This window comes from Myxocyprinus asiaticus, chromosome 46 (assembly GCF_019703515.2).
Source record: "Myxocyprinus asiaticus isolate MX2 ecotype Aquarium Trade chromosome 46, UBuf_Myxa_2, whole genome shotgun sequence".
Lineage (NCBI taxonomy): Eukaryota > Metazoa > Chordata > Actinopteri > Cypriniformes > Catostomidae > Myxocyprinus > Myxocyprinus asiaticus.
The window spans coordinates 9,433,863-9,456,463 of NC_059389.1; the positions used below are offsets into that span (position 1 = coordinate 9,433,863).

Sequence of the window (22,601 nt, forward strand, 5' to 3'; positions counted from 1 at the left end):
TGCCTCCGTGTCACTCCGTATAACATTTCTCTCTCTCTGTCTTTTGCATTTTCACCCTCTCCAGCACGAAAAAGGCCCACCATGGCAACTCCGTGCTCTAGCGGACTCGAAGTCCTCTTGAACACACTGCAGGTAAGCGTACATTGTCCTAGCCAGCACTTGTGTATGTGTGCATGGATATATCTGGGTTCTGTCTCATTCTCTGACATGTCAAGCATTGGAATTGCCCACAGATGCAAGCGGGCATACTGGCAACGGCTCACGGTGAACACTTTCTATGTGCTGAGTGAGAACGATAAATAACAGCGAGTGGTCCCTCTATCCCATGATAACTACAGTAGTAGTAGAATGTACTACAGTAGAATGTAAACATGTTTATGCCCTCAGATGTGAATTTTGGAATGTTTACGGCAAAGAGCCTGGGGCGCAAAGCTTGAAACTTTAGATGCCACTATATATGCAAACTATTTGTAATGAGTGCTTTTTTAAAATTCTTTTTTTTTAATGTATTTTTTTTAAGGAAAACAGGGAAAAATAAACCCAGTAAAGGACATGTTTGTTGAGCTCTATTGACAGTATTTGTGGCATAATGTTGATTAAAAAAAAATAAAGAAATAAAAAAAATAGACTAGTGCCATAACTTCCTTTGGAAGTTATGTTCAATCTAGCCAGTAACTTTCACATGATATGTGCAAGAATATCAGAAACGAAATGTTTCCATGGAGAAAATGTCAGTAATAAATAACCAAATGTTTATCCACCTAGAAAAGGATAATTTAGACAACTTAAGATCAAAAATAGCAGTTTACACTGAATAAATCGCATGCATTTAAACCCTTAAAGTACATGGCCATGTGTACTTCCATTTTAAAGAAACATTCCGGGCTAAATCAACAGCTTTGTGGCAAAATGTTGAGTACTACAAAAAATTATTTTGACTTGTCCCATGTTTATAAAAAAAAAAAAAAAAAAAAAAAGTGAGGCAAAAATTGCAGTTAGAGTAAACAATTACAATGAAGTAAATGGGGCCTGTCCATAACTTTAAAACACAAAGGTATAGCCACAAAACGTAATCATATGAGTTAACATAATTTTAGTTATAACATTTGTATCATTTTCTGTGAACATTCTGCAACATTTGTGTCACAAATTCAGGCTACGTCATCATTTTCTAAAGTATGCAGTTAGGGAAAGTTTTTTTGAAAGTGTAATTTTTCAAAGAAAACTGTATTAGGCCATGTCCACACTAAGATGTTTTTATTTAAAAATGCATTCATTTTGCTATGTTTTCGCCTTTCACCCACACTGGAACAGCATTTTCCTCCACCAGAAATGGAGACTTTAGAAAATATTTTTTAGTACCACATAGTTGAAAAACAATGATGTTAGGAAACCAATGGCGTAGATTTGGCTTGAACTGTTGCAGCATGAAGCATTTATGTTTCCAGTGATCATGGTATAAATAATGGGGGGGTTGTACTTGCTTGTTTTTTGTTGGGGGGGGGGGGGTTATGGTGACTGATTTCATATCAGTGACTCATATATAGTGTATCAATTGCATCCAACAAACCACTGAGGCCAATAAGCTCACGGGAGGGCGAAGTGCTCAATTTCCGATAACTTTCTACCTCTTGCATGAAGATCAAGCGCAGAGGGGCACAAATTATTTAGTGTAAGTGTCAAAGCGATTAATTGAGAATGAAAGCCATAAAATGAGATTTAGTTCCTCCATGCCGATAAAAATGTTGTGCAGAGCTGTCTAGGGAAAAGCTAACCCAATTTAGAAAATTACAGTGGCAGCTATGAGCTTTGTGTGTGATTAAAAGAAAATTTTAAAGCTTTGTTATGATCTCATTAGAGGGAAAATTTGTAACTCTTTAAAGTTACTGGAAAAGAATGATTAATATTAATATTACATATTAAGTGTCTTTTTGAACTACTTAATCTTAAATTCTCAATAGTTTTTTTTTTTTTTTTTAAAGTCGCTTAGTAGTTTGAGCTATTCAATTTGAGACTAAACTATAATTGATCTTGTAGTGTTGGGTTCGAGTCCACCTTAGTCGAGTCCGAGTCCAAAAGGGGCCGAGTCGAGTCTGAGTCGAGTCCGAGTCTGAATGAATCTGTTCATGAATCTGAATTCAAATTGTAACCATCAACTCAACATCAATATTTTAAGCTTATTTTAACCTTCACAACTAAGAAAACACAATTGTCAATAGAAATTGAACAAAAACACATTTTATGATTAGTTTCCTGCTGAACAAACTTTAAAGTGGTTTCAGAATGAAAGCATATGCTTTAGGTGTATGAAGACGAAATTGTCGTTCAACACAATTCTTATTGTGTTCTGTTGACATTTCAGTTATTTGTTGCTTTTTCCACTCAAACATAGACTAAAGAAAGTGAAAGCTGCATTAGTCATTAAAATCAGAGTTATTATTGTTTCAAATTGTAATTTAGTTTTTTTATTTCTACTTTATTTTAAATTTTCCTTTCAATTTAGTTTACTTTTATCTAAAATGATCCCTATCTAAAGAAATAATATATACTGAGATTTCTTTTTTGTCTCTATCTGCCGACTGGTTTGGGAAAATAATGAGTCAACACAGTAATAATTAGCACTCGCTGACAAGTTACATCTCACGACTTGACTGCAAATGCTACATCTGAAAACACTGGTAAAGCCCACTGATAATATCAGGGCCATTTATTCATTTGTTAATTTGCGGAAAACGTGGGGCAGTTCTACACACTGCTTGTGCACCTAAAACCCTGATGTATTTAGTACTACCTTGAAGAATCTATTTGACAACAGATACTCACATACTGTATATTCCTCAAGACAAAAGGGTAACTGAATTTAAACAAATGATCCGGTTCAAAAGTTTATATTCCCTTGGTTCTAAAAGGATTAGTTCACCCAAAAATCAGTTTATGGTGACCGCTTCTTCAAGCTTCAAAAGGACGCAAACGTATATTTCGGAAGTCTAATAAATTATTGCATGTGACTCATGCCTTGTTCTGAAGGAATATGGTAAGGTTTGGTGAGAAACAAACCGAAATCTGATGTATTATTAAGTGAAACACTTCTTATTAGTCTCTTTCTCTATGATTAATGACTGTTTGTGTAATAATTGTTCAGGAGTCCCTGCTTTGTCCTGAGCTCTGAAGCTGCCTACTTTTCTTAAGAAAAATACTGTACATTCTTTGGTTTCCCAGCATCTTCTGCACATTTGAGTTCTTCCCAACAGTGGCTAAATGATATAGACATCCAGCTTTTGACACTTAGGACAGCTGATGGGCACATACACAACTAAGGTGCAAAAATTAATTGATGCTCAAGAAGGCAACACAAAAACCAAGAACCAAGGGGATGCAAACTTTTGAACAGGATGATTTGTGTAAATTACAGTACGTTTTGTGTAATGTAGCTTTTGAAGGGCAGTACTACATAAAATATATAATCTTTTATCTCTTATATTTGCATACATTCTGAAAGGGGTGTGATGACTTATAAACAAAAGGGGTGTGCAAACTTCTGCAATATATTGTTTGCGAAAATGTATATTTTATTGTATATATTGTTTTTCACTTAACCATGAGCTTTTTTTTAAATTTACAAATTCCATGTAGCCTATTCTATCCATATAATTTCATATTGCATGTGTAATTATGAGTAAACTTGTCATGTCAGGTACACATTTTAACACAAAATTCACAACATTGGAACCTAAAATTCAAAATACAATCCCCACATCTCATCATTTAAAGGAATGTTCTGGGTTCAATAAAAATCAAGCTTAATTGACAGCATTTGTGGCGTAATATTGATTATCACAAAAATTAATTTAGACTCATCTCCTTTTCTTTTAAAAAAAAAGCAAAAATCGAGGAAAAAATTTGTTGAAAACATATTTTTGCACTATTTTGGGCATTTGCACTGACTGACAGGACGACATAGAGCGCATGACGTCATTGCCATGGTAACCAGATACATTTCAGCTGATTTGCTGAAGACTACAATGTGTGACACAACTAAATTTATTTTCTTCTCTGCAAACGATACCAAAGACAATAGCGAGAAGGACAATGAGGAGATTTAATTTAAGAAGAAAAAAATCAGTGACCCTACCAAAAAGTTTTTGTTTGAGTAAAGTACTTTATATTTCATTGTGCATTTTATTGTGGAAAAAACTGTAAAACAACATATGTAAGCAGCTCCTCAATGCTTTTAAAATAGAAAAACAATAAATAGGTGTTGTTTATCTGTTTTTCAGAATTGCAGTCTGATTTAGCAATAAAACATTTTTTCCCAGACTATTTAAAAGGTTACAGTAAATTCATCAAGGACCAGTTCAAGTTAACAACACTGTGTGGACCACAAGAGACTACAGATGCCTACATGTGTTGATACATTATGCCTAAAGACTTAATAGCCCAATATTAATAATATTTTTCTGAATTTTTATTTGTATATGTTTTTCTTTTTTTTTTTGTCTCCCCTTTTCTCCCCAATTTGGAATGCCCAATTCCTAATGCGCTCTAGGTCCTCGTGGTGCGGGTGGCGGAGGACGAATCTCAGTTGCCTCCGCATCTGAGGCCGACAATCTGTGCATTTTATCACATGGCTTGTTGAGCATGTTACTGCGGAGACCGTGTGGAGGCTCACACTATTCTCCACGGCATCCACGCACAACTCACCACGCACCCCACTGAGAGTGAGAACCATATTATAGCGACCACGAGGAGGTTAACCCACCCTTGCAACCGGTCCAATTGGTTGCTTAGGAAGCCTGACTGGATTCACTCAGCACGCCCTGGATTTGAACTTGTTACTTTATATGTTGTTTTAGTAAACTGTGAGAGACATGATGTGGGTGACTTGACTTAATGAAGTTCTTAACCATGACGAAACCACGATGTGAGCACCGTCCTGGCTTGTAGTTTCTAGTACATTGGCTACATACCTGTCTTTATGTATTTATCGTGCCAGCCACCTCGGTAATCGATCTTATACAGCAGTCTCCGTAGTAACATTCAAGCATATTGGTTGACTGAGTGTGCCGCTCTGCAGGTGTGTTTGCTCAACACGGTGAAACAAACTCTGGCTACATCTATGACATCAGGGGGCCCTACAGCTGCTTGCAGACAGAGTGTCCATTTATTTCTGTTTGGTTATTTTTATTTAATTTAATTTATTTTTTTCATTGCATCACAAATCAAATACCATAGACTCGACTGGACTCGGCAAAATATCCAGAGTCCCAAAGGCTCGAGTCCGAGTCAAGTCCAAGAAAAAATGCAACAGAGTCTGTGACAAGTCCATTAAAATTGGACTCGTGACTCGGACTCGGACTCGAGTCCAAGTCCGAACCCGAGTACCCCAACTCTATGATCTTGTTTATTAATGCTGCTTTGATATGTTTAAATGGGGGCCAATTTGCAAGAAAAACCTGGTAGAGTGAATATTGTGAAGGAGTTGGACTACTGCGGATAATTTTTTGGGAAAATACTGTAATATTCATCATTTCCAATTACTTACATGTACCAGACATAAAGATATTGTGCCTTTTCTTCCCCTGAAAATGGCCACATTAACTTAATTAACCCTAGCAATTGACAGACAAAGTTTGTCAATGGCCGATATGATATCCTGAGAGCAGGGTGGCCAATATAATGCCTATATATGTAGTAATTGAATTCAATGACAGAAAAAATTTAGAAATGCACCAACATGGAATTTCTGGCCTGATACGATAATTCACAGCTCATTATGCCTGATATCAATAACAGATAACTTTACTTTTTGCGTTTCAACCCTTTAAACTGGAGCTGCTAGCTAATTAATTATAAACTTTTAACTTGAAACAAAATGTGTTTAAAAGCTTGGAATCTGGACTTTACAATCTGACCAACTGCTGTTATTAAAGATTTGGTGGATGCAACGTGAACCAGAAGTGTAAATATATTACAGATATATTCTTGTGTCACGTATCGTGTAATATGTCGGCCGGCGATATATTGTACACCCCAACAATACTGAAATCAAACGAACACTTATAACACGACACATCTGAAAACAGACATTGTTAAAGTAGAATTTGGAAATGACACAAGGGGAACTATCACTTCTGTCAGAAAAAAACTGTTTTCGACAGTTGCCCATGTTGAATCAAAAAATGGTCAAATATCGTACAATTAATCAGCCTGACAGATATATATGGGTCTGTCACATGTAATCATATCTTGGTATGGTAGGTTCCATGTCATCAAGTATTCTGAACATGATAGAAAAGACCTGTCACAAAGAACTGAAAAAAGATGCCACTGTGCATAGCATACTGTCAGATAAAATAAGACTCCTTGCAGCTGCTTGGCACTGGTTATATGGTTCTGGCTCTGAAGAATTGACTCCTTTATTTCAACACAAACTGACAAGGGTAGCTAGTAATACCCTCACGATTAGCCACAGCCAGCATGTCGCCTTCCTCCAGCCATGACTGTCATCAAACGTGGTAATAACTTCCAAATTCACTGTCCTTGACATGGAGCTGTTGGTGCCTGAAATGGGATTCCCGCTAATTCAAATTGAGACAGACACAGGCGCTCAGATGCTGTAGCGGAATCTTTTCTTTTCACCTAGCTCACCACTTGCGGGTGAGGGTGAAGTCTCCATTCTCCATACAGTAAATCCTCTCTCGTGTTTGTTATGCCCGGGACATGCAACGCACATTAAGAATAAATCAGTTTCTGTGCTAGGATGTGCAGTCAAAAATAACGTGTACCTCCTGGAACTTTATTTCTATTAGGAAGACTTGCAGACTTGAGTGAAATTCAAGATGACATTTATTTGATGAATATAAAACAGAAAATGTAATGTCTCTCTTTGGTGTAAGACCCGTCTGGTGGCCCGAAGAAGTTGTACTCGGAACCGTCATATCCTGCCAGAGATAGGAGGCAGGCGCGAGGAGCCTACCCCCGTGCAGGATGGGACTCTACTGGTGGTGGTGGGGTGGTGGAGGTTGCCGTGTTAGCACAACTGAAACAGCAATGTGGTATTGTGAGCAGACTTATAAAGCAATAGCTTACATGTGATTGGCTAGGAGTTACCTAGCTAATGGTGCGATGATGTACAGCTGCTAGTCTTCCCGCTAGATCTACGCTGCGCTTACATATATGCCATTTTTTGCCACAGGAAGTGGGGAAAACATTAGTGAAGTTTTAAGAAGTAAAAAATAAATAAATGATACTGCATTAATTGCATCTCCCAGTGCTTACCCTCCACCCTCTTAAAAGTTAATGATGTGTGCCAAACGGTAGTCAATGCTCCTCATTAGAGAATTAAAAAAAGAAAAGGTATGCTTTTAACCTTCAAGTGTATCCTGAGTATCTTAACACTCCTAAGGAGAAATGTAAGTCCTAAATTTCTCTTGTAATCTCCCTCTTGACAGATGTAAACAAATAATGTTTTTGAACATAGCCATATAGGTGATGCTGCACCAAAATAGACATAATTATTCATAATTCTAAGTATTGCTGGATTAACAAAACATTTTGTGCAAATAATCCCCTAATGATGTGCCAGCTGGCTCTGTATTCGAGTCACACTCATTAATGTTAAGTAATTAACATGGTTGTCTGAAATTATCCCAGATGGTGATGACAGGACCATCGATTTCCAAGAAAGAGCACACGCTGTATTATACTACTGTGAAAGTTCATCCTCTGTGAATTGTAGTTGCTCCATTAAAAGGATTCACCTTTAGAGTCAGAAATTAATGAGGGTTTGCAGTGAAAATGCCACTGAAAGTGACAAAAATGTCTTTGCAATTACCTTTCCTTTCCTTTGTTTTTTATAGGTAACATTTGATTTTTTTATTTTGCTATTCTATTCTGTTCTATTCTATTCTATTCTATCTAGTTATGTGGACATAACATAAAACATTGATTTGATTAAAGTTTTGACATAAATATGTATTTTTAATGCATTTAGAAAAAAATATGCACACGTAAAGGTAAAAATGCCCCTGAAAATGACCATAAAAGTGTCATAAAAAGAATCCATATGACTTTATATTCCAAGTTCTCTGAAGCCATATCATAACTTTGTTTGAGGAATACATTGACAATTTAAATTGTTAATAACTGAAAATCTCACTAGCATTCATGTAAAATCAAATGTCTGGTAAAATCAAATCGCACTTGGTTTGACATTAACATTACCAGATGACATTCGTTCTGTGACCGATTTTCATTGACGTCAAAACTGCCGTGACATTACTTGATATTCCACATTTGAATGTTTGTAAACAAGGGCTGTCAATCTATAAAAACATTTAAACAAATTAATTACAGTATGTCAGTTAAGAATGAATCGTATGTCAATATTTGCAGAGAAAGGCCAAATTAAAATAATTCAATATACAATGATTCAATAATAATAAATATAATCATTCAGATAATTAATAAATACATTACATTGTTGTGGAAAACAAGTAAAACATTGATTAGACAATACAAAAAAAGTTGCTTTAGAATAAAATATATTATTTTCATATCATAAACATAAGTCTATCATTGGCCAACAGTCCACAGCCATCCATTTTGCAATTTAATTTGTCAATCTGTTCAAGATATTACTTATTATAAGGTTTTTTCTAAGGACGCATACACTAACTGAGCACTTTATTAGGAACACTATGGTCCCAATAAACTGTCCGACGTGGTTTTCTGCTGTTGTAGCCCATCCGCCTCAAGGTTCGACGTGTTGTGCATTCTGAGATGCTATTCTGCCCACTACAATTGTACAGAGTGGTTATCTGAGTTACCATAGCCTTTCTGTCAGCTCGAACCAGTCTGGCCATTCTCCGTTGACCTTTTTCATCAACAAGGCATTTCCGTAAGCAGAACTGCCACTCACTGGATGTTTTTTGTTTTTCGCACCATTCTGAGTAAACTCTAGAGACTGCTGTGTGTGAAAATCCCAGGAGATCAGCAGTTACAGAAATACTCAAACCAAACTCTCTGGCGCCAACAAACATGCCACGGTCCAAATAACTGAGATCACATTTTTTCCCCCATTATGACGGTTGATGTGAACATTAACTGAAGCTCCTGACCTGTATCTGCTTGATTCTATGCATTGCACTGCTGCCATATGATTGGCTGATTAGATAAATGTATGAATAAGTAGGTGTACAAGTCTTCCTAATAAAGTGCTCAATGAGTGAATAAGTGCATGCATCACACAGTGTTTTTAGGACGATGTGTGATGTCAACGTGTTTTGAAACATAGAAAAACACATCTCGAGACCCCTGCATTCTTAACTTTAATTGTCTGCTGTGATTTGTTGTAGTTTGTTGTCTGTACAGCTGTGCATTGTTTGTAAAGCTGTAGTTGCACTTACTGCCCCTTGCTGGCTGGGACTCGTAAAAACATGAAGGTGGTACATGAAGGTGGTCAAGCTAGAATTGCTCTGATCGTAGGAAAATTCCTTATTTTTTAACCTACATAAGTGCAGAATTCATATAATGGTTAATTTCGAGCACTGTTGTCCTGACTTTGTTATATTTCGTTATCAATTTTTATCTTTTCCTAAGAGAAAAAAAGGCAAACAAAGTTGGCTCTGGATTATTTATAACAAAAAGCCAAGCTGATGCTTTTGTATCATATAATATTCATATATAGTATATATATTCAAATATAGTATTCATATAATAAAAATGTAATTACATATTTTTATTATAAATTGTTCTTGTTATCAGGTTTTATAGGAGACTTAAAGCTTGTGTGTATGTTTTCTGTTAAAATACTTTCTTATCCCATTTTAATATGTAGGGACAACTGGAAAGTAAGCCATTAGTTGGTTGATTTCCCTGAAAAGTGTAAACACGGTTGCTCGGTAGCGCTTACCAAAATTGCTCTGATTTTTTGAGTGGCCTGTCCAGCTCGTCACTACAACATTGACTCAACCAATGGCGTGAGCTGGAGGGGGGGGGGAGGAGGGGAATATCTGTTTTTTCAACCAATTACAGATCGAGCGTGTATTCGGAAATCTGTTTGAAAACAATGTTTATTTTTGCAATTCAGTTTGGTGGCGCTAATGTGGCAGAAATTACACACTTCATCTTTAAAACAAATTTAAAGTTGTCCCTGGGTTATTTTAAACCTAAAAGCAAAGCTGATTTTTTTAAACCTACAACAGTGACCTAAAATAAATTGCACAAAGATAACATCCATATCCTGCTGTTATTTCCAGAATGTGTCCATTATCATAGACCCAAACAATAAATCTCAAGCCCCGAGGAAGTAGATCTGTAAAAGCCCCATTGACTTTTAGAGTATGAACTCAAAGCTGACATGGCTACATTTTTGTTTCTGCACACTACTGTTGTTAAGAGTGACAGCTCTCTGGCAGGAGTGATTTGTGGAGATACCTTATAGCAGGTGTACACAATAGGCGGACTCCAGTCCGGATCCGGACCGAAGGACATTTCAATCCGGACCGAGCTCTAAATCTTTGTGCTAGTTATCTGACACCTGGCTAAGCGATTGTTTAAGCATACGTGTATATGCACGTGGAGCGGGAATAAAGCGTGTTCAACGCCGGAGAGAAATATTTCTCTAGAGCGGGAATAAAGTGCGTACAGCGCTACACGCTTTATTCTCATTCCGCGCTCATTGCCTCTCTCCCCGCTATAGACATGAGGCGCCACATAAAGCCTAATTTACTCTACGTATGAGTTGCAGGTGTGGTTATTTTAACATTAAAAACGTTAACGTGGCACCTTTAGACTATAATGTTTTTTTTCCCTGTCTAAATGTAGCTTTATTAATCAGCATGTTACGAGCCTTTCATAATAAACAAACAAACAAACAAACAGATTTTTGTTCTAATTCTGTGAAAATTAGATATCATCATGGATGGCAAAGAAAGCCTATTTATACTTATTATGCAAACAGTATATTAATGCTTCACTGTTGTTATGTAAATTGTTTGTTTGTTGTTAATAGATACTCACTTTAAGGAAAATATAAAAAAATGGTCCATTCAGACTTTTACATTTTTATAAATGTTCTCTCAGGGGATATCCCTGAACCCCCATCCAGTGTTTTTTATCTGTCAAAAGGCAGATAAATTATTATTTAATGATTATTATTATTATTATTATAATTTTTTTTTTTTTTTTTACAAAATACTATTGCTGCTTACGTGGCAAGTTATAAAAAAAACTATTTAAAAAAAAAAAGATACATAATTTCCTAGCCATATAACTAGTAAGCTACCAGTTCCCACTGATTCCATGTAAGCTACATATTATTATCTGGACCTTTGCTGGGAAGAAAATGAAGAGACCGGACCTCTTGGAACTTTAATTGAGTACCCCTGCCTTATAGGATTCTATTGCTACTGTCAGAAAGACACAGCCAGCACAGATGCAGAGACAATGTTGCTCTCTCTTCGACTTTCTCTCTTGTTTCTGCCCTATAATAAGAGCTGAAGCTTGAATCCCCAGCTGTGGACTTCCTTCTCTGAGGATTACAGACCCCTGCCGTTCGTGGTCCAAGCCCATTGCGTTCTGAAAACAGCACAATGCTGGACGATTTCGATGTGCTAGCCAGGACATACTCAACACATAATTTATCACATTGGGCATTAAACGGTGATGTCATCTGTGAATGTGTTATTGTAGTGGCTTAGATTGTCTCCTGGTTGTTGCGCCAAATCTTGCGTCAAGTCTATAGGTACTTAATTTTAATTATGATTAGCAGAAAATTGTCCCCTCTGCTGTAACTCAAATATTTTTAGTGTTCATAAACATTTAAATATGGAGGGCAAAGAGACACGTTGTGCCTGGTTGACAGCAATGAATTCAAAGCATGTTTACATGCACGATCTTACACCAGTCATGCTTAATAAGCTGACAACATGTAAGGACATGTAAACACTGTATTCCTTGTTAGATGGGAGGTCATAAAGTTTTAAGCACAAAACTATCGGTACGCATAGATTTTCGGCAATTAGAGTAAATAGAGTTAAGGAGAGTAACCTGACGATTTCAAATCTCATTTAAACGCAATTTTCTTGTCTGATTTGTTTTTTATAAGCTGATTTTTGACAGTTGTCGGAGTATTGGTGTGCATGTAAACTCACTCATTGATGTAAAACTTGGCAAAATATGTATTAACACGACATATCTAATTGTACGCAAATGAGATTTGAGAGCGTGGATAATGTTTACCTTTAAAAGTTCATTTCTGGAACTGTAGACCTCCTTTTAAGGGTGATGTGTGGAATTTTCTCGACACAATGCTGGAAGATTTCGCTGTGCCAGCCAGGAAACATTCAACACCTAATGGATCACATGGAGCACAAACAGTGGTGTAATCTGTTTGTGTTACTGAAGTGGATTAGATTGTCTCCTGGTTGTTGAGCCAAATCTGGTGTCAACCCTATACTGTAGGTAGTCTTGATGCACTTGCCAAGTTTGGCATTAGGCTTCATTGTTGTAAACATTGTTTGAGTTTGTTGCTCTTTTTGTGCTCTTTACAGAACGCTGGAGACATTGAGAGCATGCTAAACACCCTCAAGGTCCTCGATGAACTGTTGTCAGCAGGTAAGTGGAAGCCAAACTTGTTGATTCACTTTCTCTTACAACCCTTTACTGAATGCAAGTGCATTGAAATGTATTTAATTTGGTTTCCAGTCGATTAGCTTCACACCACCTCTACAAAAAAAAAAAAAAGAAAAAAAGATTTTAAGCAAATCTATGAAAGCCTTGTTTGTGTGTCTCATTTATTTGAACTCCGACAGTCTCACTGAGCCACACCGTGGACCACTTTGAAAGCAGCTCCTGAAGAGGTGTTGTTGTAACTGTGTATGAAGCATCGCCCACACAGAAGTCACTGCCAGACTAAGCAACTTCATATTGGTCAACGCTGCAAATTTGCCTGTCAAAGTTCACCAAACTTGAACTCCATGCAAAATCCGCAAGGGCAAATTCTTCGCCACCGGAAGTCCATTGAGCGAAATGAATGATCGTGCAGATTCCCGTTTAGATAACTATATTTCGCCAAAGGCTTTTTAGCAAGTCAGTCCACTGGCACCAATCTTTGGAACGCTCTTGGACAGCCATTTTTCTATATAAACAAGCGGCATACTAGTGCAGCTCTTATCTACTTGAATTGGGAAAGACCGAAATCTCCAAAACGGTTGGTCAAGATTATGATCAAAGAACATATTTTAAATCATTAGTAAAATATGACAACACTTATATCATAGATTGCGCTTCTTTTCCTCATTTTACATTAAAAAACACAATTTTATCAGCTTGTATAGCTAATGCACATGCGCGTTCTTGAGGTGATTGGCTCTTTTACCTGTAGGGCGGGACTTCCTTTTCTACATCCATTGACTGTTCCAATTTCTCCTATTCATTTTAATGGAAGTGTACCATCTCTGCTAAATAGTCTCTGATGTCGCCTGGGAATTTCGCTGTGCAAAGGTAAATGTGACCGCGCCTTAAGAAATATGATAATTTGAATGAAAAATAACTAAAACAGACAATTAATCACCATTATCACAATTATTTGTTTGAAAATTAATCATCAAACAAATTTCATAATCGTGACACCACTAGTTACTAATATGTATAGTTAGAGTGCAATATGGTCCTCCTTGGGCCCGGGGCACCAGTCTCATTGGAGGCCCTGTCCTGTTACAAATGCGAGATTCAATGTCCAAAAATTTAATTGCAAATATGAGAAAGTTGCAATTGTGAGATCTGAAGTCACAAATACAGATTTATTGTAAATTATTAATTTATTATAATTATAAAATTAAGTCTATTTTACAGTATGTCCCAATTTTGTTAGTAGATTTCTCTGATGAGGCCCCTGGTAGTCACAAGCCCCATTGGCCTGGTCCATAATCTGTCCTTAACAGAGTTGTTACTCTAAACTTTGGCACATTAATAGTGTACCTATGTAAAGAAACTGTGTAATGAATCATTTATGTTGTAGTTTTTCTCATTTGTATGTCCATTTAGATAAAAGCATCTGCTAAATAAAAAATTTAAATAAATAAATAATTAAAAAAAAACCCATTATATTCTTGTTATAAATAGGTGTCATTAAGAACACAAACAGAAAAGAAGATTACATTTTCAGAAGGTAAAAAATCCTGTAATAAGCCAGAGGCATTAATAAAATTAAACATGTTAACCTGTCCAGATAATGTTAGATAATGCTAGTCTAAGAAGACAAAATGTCAACGCACACAGTCTCTGTTAATGATATGCATTTTCTTATCGTGGTCTTATTCTTGGCTATTATTCAACAACAAATCTATCAAAGACTGTAATTTCCTTCTTGAAGTGGAGCAGTACCACAATAATCCTGCTATCAGAAATTAATTCACAACAAAGTAATTTTCCAAATTTATGCTCCTGCCTCCAGCATGAGTTCTAATCAGCACTAATTTTCATAACTTCTGAAAGAAAGTCAAAAATAAACTCAGACATTATATTGTGAAATTGCGCCAATGGCAAACACGGCACCGCCGGTTGGTGCATGAGTTGGTGTTAGAAACCTATATTTGACACTTTGTGAGATAATGGTGGTGGTTTCCTTTAGGCACAGATAGACGAATCCATTATATGATATCGAAAGGAGGCAGCGAAGCTCTGCTGACAGCTTTGGTGAGCTCCGCCCAGTGCTACACACCCAACTACACCATCCTACTGCCGCTACTTCACTTGCTGGCCAAAGTGGGCCACCGAGGTGAGTAACGGGAAGGAGAGGCAGGGCTAAGAACATGTGGGAGGAGACAAGGATTGATTGACACAGATTGGGTGGAGATGAGAAAAGAGATGGGATTTGGAATGAAACTGTTGATCGATGATGATGGTTTTATTGATGATAATGATATTTTTGATGCATGATGGTGATTCATAGGCCTTTCTGCAATTAGCCAAAAATAAAAACACCTAAATAGATTCCCTCATCCATGCAATACAACTCACAAGCAACTGAAACTGGGGATCTAACCAAGGGATCAAGGTTTGACTGGTTAGCATGACCAAATTAGCCCCTCTTGGTACTGTAGATGCCATAACTACACCATTATGTAAGCAATGTTTTCCATTGACAGCCATACAAAAGTAATTATGAGTTTTGACAAAGTACATTTTTTTGCAAGCAAGCAACATCTAAAGGTGTTTCTTCAACTTCAGCTAATTTTTGGCTTTTAGTGTGGACCTTGATGTGGAAGACTTGTAGTTGAACTGGAGTTTCATAAAGTTTAAGGACACTACACTGTCTCCTAACCAAACCCCCCAAATTAAAAGTTCTTCTCACCACACAGCTCTTCAACTTTACTGGTTCACATTGCAGAAGAGGCTTTAATTTCTCATTTTAATGCATAATTGAATAGTCTTTAGGCCATTGATAGTGCTCAAATCATTGCTCAAGTGCTTTAAACAGTACCACCCAAAAATAGACTTCCCTTATGTGTGGAATGCCCGTTAGTCACTTCTCGTCTAGTGAGTGCAGACAGCATGTGTAGGGTCATTGCCAGGTCAGGAAAAAGCCCTCAAGTCAGCGAGGTCAGGTCTAAACACATGGTCTGCTGTGCTTTAAGTCTGCAATGTTTAGACGTTGTGTAATTTAAGAAGTGAGAGTTTTTTCTCACCAGCTCTGATTTCTCACAACGTTCCGTTCTTTCACTTTGATGTTTGCCATTCAGACAAAACACATCTAAAAACAAACTCCATCTGTTGCATGCGTAAACTCATTCCCGAAGCAGCCTTTGTATACTCAAGCTGTTTTTGTAAGCACTTGTAGTCATGGTGGCCCTGCGAGATGCTGGGTCATGTAGTAGATTTGAATGATTTCTGCAGTTCTACTCTATGTGGTGTGGGATTTGAAGGATTGCATTTCCCACCCCACGCAGAGTTCGCAATGGACCATTTGCATCTTTCAAGCAGGGATAATAGTCTCTTTCAAATAGTGCAATGATCTGTGCTTCCAATAAAGGGATTTCTGACACAATCCCGCACAGTGCTGTTTATATGCAGTGAATATGTGTATTAAAGGCACATTCTGTAATATTTGTGTTTATGCTGCACCGACACCTAGCAGTGCAGATGTGGCATCATTACCAATATCATTAAATAAATATTCTGGGTTCAATACAAGTTAAGCTGAATCTACAGCATTTGTGGCATAATATTGATTGCCCCTCGTTTTCAAAGCTCACGGTTAAAGTAAGGCACTTACAATGGAAGTGAATGGCACCAATCCATAAATGTTAAAATACTTACTGTTTTAAAAGTATAGACACAAGACATGAACAACATGTGTGTAAACCAGTGTTTGATGTAATCCATTTACAAAGTAATTATTTATTGTAATCTAATTACTTTTACTGCACATTTGTAGAGTAAAGAAGCTTTTTCTGCTGAAATGACAGATATGACTCTTCACCTCATGAGTGTACATCATTTAAAAATTTTTACAGAACGCTATTCTAGTATTACTATTTCTTTCTGTTCAAAAGTTCAGCAATTATAAACCATTTTAAATCTGAAGTTATCCCTGTGATATCCACAATTCCCTATTAGACGTCCCAGCAAATGTGGTTTTGATCTCCCAACCAAAGCAATCTGTTTCCACAGCTGTCAACATCTCAACAGTTTTGCCTAAAAAGATCCCTGTAGTGAGCAAAGCACTGTCAAAACAAGATGTAAATTTTCTTAATGTCAAAGAGGAACATAATTTTTTTCTTTCCCCAGATCGTCAGATTGGTCTGAAAGCACAGAAGGCAGATGCAGTTCTAGTGGTTCTGAGTTTGCTAAGGCAGAATGCAAAGAATGCCCAGAGAGCTGCAGCCTGTCTTTGGGTCCTTCGAGTCTTCTGTTCTTCTGGTGAGTCAGCAGCAGATTTGAGATCAGTTTGATTTTTTATGTATTATTTATTAAATATGTCTGTGACAGATCACTAGTTCTCTACTGAAGGAGGAAGCGAGGGCCAGGTAAAATGTCCAACGTAAAATCTTCATTTCACACACTTTTCAGTCTAACACAAACAGTCTGCTTTTCAGCTCAACCCATAAGCGCACAGATCAACTGCTGCCTGCGTCTCTCTCTCCCTCCTCTGGTGGTCTAGATTGCCCTTCTCTCCAGCTCTCACTGCAACACAAAACAGTTGTTAGAGATAATTTCCCACAGGTGTCAATCCTTACCGCTCTTTCACTCCCGGCCTCGCTCTCCACAGATGTCGCTCGGCCACACCTACATCACCACATACTCCCATCTCCCGACTCAGGTCGGGGAACCATCCAACCTGTCACTTACTCCACCCCCAAATTCTAGAGAGGAAATCTGCAACAGCCATCTGCACCCCTGGCCTGTGGACCACCTCAAACTTAAAAGGCTGGAGAGCTAGATACCAATGGGTGATCCACTGGACAGGGCGTGGTCTGAACAGAGGGTGAAAGCATGCCCCAACAGATACCGGAGGTTTAGGACCGCCCACTTGATGGCCAAACACTCCTTCTCAACTGTGCTCTAATTAGTCTCTCTCAGCGAGCGCTTATGACTAATGTACAGCACGGGGCGCTCCTCCCCCTCCACCATCTGGGACAGTATTCCCCCCCCCCCCCCCCCGTCCGAAGCCGTTTGTTTGGGGATGGTAAACGCTGGTCTTAATTGATTCAATCCCTAATAATTACATTTCACGTAGTGTACGTGACATAAATGTAGTGCCCTGATCAGTGAGGATTTATTTTGGAATCCCCATTCGGGAGATTACTCTGAAGAGTGCCTCCGCAACACTTCACGCTGAAATGTTGCGCAGAGGCACTGCTTCTGGATATCGCATTGCGTAGTCCACCAGAACCAACACAAAGCGATGCCAATGTGCGGTCCACTCTAATGGCCCGACGAGGTCCATACCAATTCTTTTGAAGGAGGCCTCGATTAACAGAAGGGGGCACAATGGCACTCTTGGGGTGGCCGGCGGATTCACCAGCTGACATTCACGGCATGCCGCACACCACCTGCGAACATCCCTGTGAATGCCCAGCCAATAGAAATGGGCCATTAGATGCGAGTGCAATGTCTGGCTGGAGGCATGTGACATTCAATTACTCTCACTTGGTCGAAGGTGTGCCTAAGGGTCTTGTCTCACATCTGCTCCAGAGGGAAATCCCTTGCAGGGAATCCTCTAAGGGCTGGGGAAGAGACTTCCCCCTCCCTTACATCCTCCTGATGTGGAGCAGACATAGATGGCCCTGGCACCCCCTCCTCAGCCAGCGAATAACATACACCACACACCGATACATGTTCATTTTCACTAGCCTGTGGGGGAGAGCAGAGAGGGTTAGGGAACACTGGCAGGTTGAACGGCCCACGGGACCGGGGAACCAGTTTTGGGGTCAGAATTCCCAGTTTCTGAGGAATAGGAATAGGATGAGTGGAAGGAGAAGAGGAGAGGGAGAGAGAAGAAGAGGGCTCATCGGCCCCCGAATTCGCCACTATATGGTCCTAGGCCAGCTGGACTGCCCCATCCAACGACGCCGGTCGGTGGCACTGTACCCACTCCACTCTCCCTTTCGGTAGCTGGGTGAAGAACTGCTCCAGTACTACCAGATCGAGTATCTCCTCGGCATCACGATCATCAGCAAGCAGCCACCTTCAGCAGGTGTCACAGAGCTGTCGAGCAAATGTGAGCTTTTGCGAGAGGAAGTGTTGATGATGTTGCTCTGGGCTTTGGCCGACCCGTTGCATGATGGCTTTCTTCAGGTCTTCGTACACCAGGAGGTTGGACGCAGGTAGCTGTTGGGCTATGAGTTGGGCTTCCCCGGACAACAGCGGCATGAGGCAGGCTGCCCACTGAGTGCTGGGCCAGTTTCATGCTCTCGCCGTCTGCTCAAAGAACTCGAAGAATGCCTCCGGGTTGTCCTAATGTCCCATCTTCATCAGCGTGATGTGAGGTACGGCCGTAGGTGGGTCTGGGTTCGTGGCTGAAGCCCCTCCTGGTGTACCAAGATCCATAGCACCTGCCAGTCCTCCGCTTGAGCCTGGAAGAGCACCTGGAACCACTGCTCTTGTTTCATATGCAGCTCAAGTAGAGACAGATGTTGGGCTTGGTGGATGCTGGTGAGGGTCTTGAATACTTCGGCCAGCGGCCAGGACTCCATGACGGCGTTTTCTTCCTCCTAATTCCCTGGTTTTGGCACCATTGTGACAGATCACTAGTTCTCTACTGAAGGAGGAAGTGAGGGCCGGGTAAAATGTCCAACGTAAAATTTTTATTTCACACACTTTTCAGTCTAACACAAACAGTTTGCTTTTCAGCATAACACATAAACGCACAGATCAACTCTGCTGCGTGCGTCTCTCTCTCTCCCTTCTCCGGCGGTCTGGATTGCCCTTTTATCCCTCTCCAGCTCTCACTGCAACACAAAACAGCTGTTAGATATAATTTCCCACAGGTGTCAATCCAATCTGCCTTGCTCTCCACAGACTTCGCTCAGCCACGCCCACATCACCATAATGTCCAAGGTTAGTGTTTGGACAAAGCATGCTACTTCAGGATCATGGCATTAACTGATCTGAAGAATTAGGGGTTGTTCATTCCAAACACATTCTTGTGAAAAAACTAAATTGACTTTTAGAATTTAAAAGAACATCACATTTTAAAAACGTGTCTCGAGACACCTGCATTCTGTTCTATTAGTTGCGCTGTGTTTAACTTGTTTTAGTGAATTTACGCATTTGGTCTGAACTGGCCATTATTTGTGTAGGATGCAAATGGGCGGAGTTTTTATAATGCAATGAAACAGTCTTAAATAAAAGGGCAGAATATTGTCACTTTGTCTACTGAGAAGGTATTTTATTTTTGTGTTCCTTGACATTACACTGACCAAACACTTTACACCTACTTATTCTTGCAATTATCTAATCAGCCAATCATGTGGCAGCAGTGCAATGCATAAAATCATTCAGATATGGGTCAGGAGCTTCAGTTAATGTTCACATCAACCATCAGAATGGGGAAAAATATGATCTCAGTGATTCAACCGTGGCATGATTGTTGGTGCCAGACGGGCTGGTTTGAGTATTTCTGTAACTGCTGATCTCCTGGGATTTTCACACACAACAGTCTGTAGGGTTTACTCAGAATCATGCCAAAAACAAAAAACATCCAGTGAGTGGCAGATCTGCGGACGGAAATGCCTTTGCTGATGAGAGAGGTCAACAGAGAATGGCCAGACTAGTTCAAGCTGACAGAAAGGCTATGGTAACTCAGATAACCACTCTGTACAGTTGTGGTGAGCAGAATAGCATCTCAGAATGTACATGAACAGATGGGCTACAACAGCAGAAGACCATGTCAGGCACTTTATTTAGACCATAGTGTTCCTAATAGTGCTCAGTGAGTGTGTATTCACCTTGACTTACAGGTTTCCATATAGCCTGATGTATACATATCTGTTCATATCTTTGTATCTCTAGTTATTTTCCCATCTTTTTTAAATTACATATTTCCATCTCAAATGTTCAGTTGAAATTGCACTGAAACGGTGGCACTTATTGTGCAATATGCTCTGAAAGTACATTACAGACATATTTATGCAGCAGTAGCATTCAAATCTAACTTAAAGATGAATATCTTATGTTTTCGCCCTGCATGAAGCAGAGAAGGTTGGTCTCCACCTTTGATTTACTATCGCTTTGCGATTGCGCTAGTGTTTGTTTTCATGCAAAATGAGATAAGACCAATCAGCAATAAAATGTAAATCAGCCATTGTCAAATTTAGTTTGAAATGCACTCATTTTGCATTCCACCGAATGCAGAATAGAGCCACTAGTGTGGGGTCTGTTTATCAGTTACACAGTATGGCAGCTATGCTGTGAATTATACTAGAAAAGAAAGTTCTGTTCTCAGGTTGTGACTATGAGAAATGCACCTCTCACTTATCGGTCTGAAAAAGCATCCAAAAGTCTCCTTTTATGCTTTATCTTAAAAGCTGAAACATATCTATCTTTGAAGCACTAGACGTACAGTCTCTATGTCCTGAAACGCCAGTAAGATTTCGTTCTAGCGGCCATCTGCGTTTATGATGCTGGCTTGCCATGTAGCAAGCACAATATATTAATAGAAGAAATATCATCTGGGTGCATACCTTGTTTAGGTGGGTGAAGTTTGGACGGTAGTCTCTTAAAACTTCCCCTTGAGACTATCCTTGTGTAGAACACATGCACCACAATGAGACTGACAGGAGGATCTAGTATGCAGCACTATGAAACTAATATTTTCAGCTGTGTTGGTTTTAGCAGTGTTGCAAAGTCTTTATTGTTGTATGAATTGTTTGTCTGGTGTTTTAGTGACCACAGCGGCTTTGCTGGGGAGGAACCGAGGGTTGGACGTGGTCTTCAAGCTTATATCGCCACACACAACCAAGCACTTACGTACCGTAAAGTGAGTATCACATGTCACGTGGGCTCGTCATTGGCGTTGTGGGGCATACCGTATATGCTGATCATGCTCCAACTCAATAAAACAGTTCTGCATGCTGAGTGGGTTGGTCATTACATTACACATGCATACACACATTTATTTGAACAATGTAAATGAGGAAATACAATAGAAATCTATAGTTTTTATATAAAGCTAAATGGAAATATTATAGACCAACCACAAACCACAAAATTGACCCTAAAAAAACTTTCTATATTTTTGTATACCACTATTACTACTACTACTACTACTACTACTACTACTAATAATAATAATATAAATAAATACATAATTTACATAATTTAAACATTATTTCATGATTTATTTTTATTTTTATTATTATTATTTTTGAAGAAGTCCACTTGTGCCCCCATCAATTACAAAACCAGTAGCATGGGATTACCATGATTTTTTGGACATAACATGGTGTTACCATGTTTTTTAGACACTACCATGATGGTAATACCATTGTATTCTTTGAAGTACCATATAAGACATATAAAGTACCACGTTATATATCAAACTGCCATGGTATTACCATCTGATACCATAACTTTACAAAAAAGTAGCCAACTATGGCAGTACCATGGTAAAGAACACACTGTTCTGTAAGCCAGTAAGTCAGTTTGATCAAGAAGATCATTTAGATTCATCATTTTGAATCATTTGCTACCATTTTGACCATATCATATTTAGTGACCATTATCTAATAAAATTGATATAAAATGAACAAATTGTGTAATTTGACCATTTTAACTGATATTTATCATTTTGTTTTCCCATAGTGAAATGATATCCAGACAAGTCCTAAACACTAACATTATCTAAAACAGTGCTTTTGGTCCACTAAACAGAGGAACATACTTTGTCAAATCACTGTACTTCAGATTCATTCTTCAGACACCTGAAGGTCAGAAGTCTGGCTTTTAGGGCACTGCACAATGCAGTTTTCTCAGTCACACCTGCAGGCGCTACCCTACTCACTTTGCTATTTAAGGCCACGGCACAGTCGTAATGTCAGATCCCTAAAATAGCAGGTGTTCTGCCAGGTACACAGTGTATGCTCCAAAGCAGA

General features: G+C 38.8%; 1 protein-coding gene across 1 annotated transcript in view; it reads left to right on the top strand.

The window, feature by feature from the left end:
• Positions 1-22,601, top strand: part of LOC127435892 (cytosolic carboxypeptidase 4-like) — a 231,675-nt gene that overhangs the window by 21,076 nt on the left and 187,998 nt on the right. The window contains exons 2-6 of the mRNA XM_051689673.1: positions 65-132; positions 12,555-12,618; positions 14,636-14,782; positions 16,795-16,926; positions 21,394-21,487. Of these exons, the coding sequence (XP_051545633.1) occupies positions 65-132; positions 12,555-12,618; positions 14,636-14,782; positions 16,795-16,926; positions 21,394-21,487 (505 nt within the window). The remainder of the gene's footprint in view (positions 1-64; positions 133-12,554; positions 12,619-14,635; positions 14,783-16,794; positions 16,927-21,393; positions 21,488-22,601) is intronic.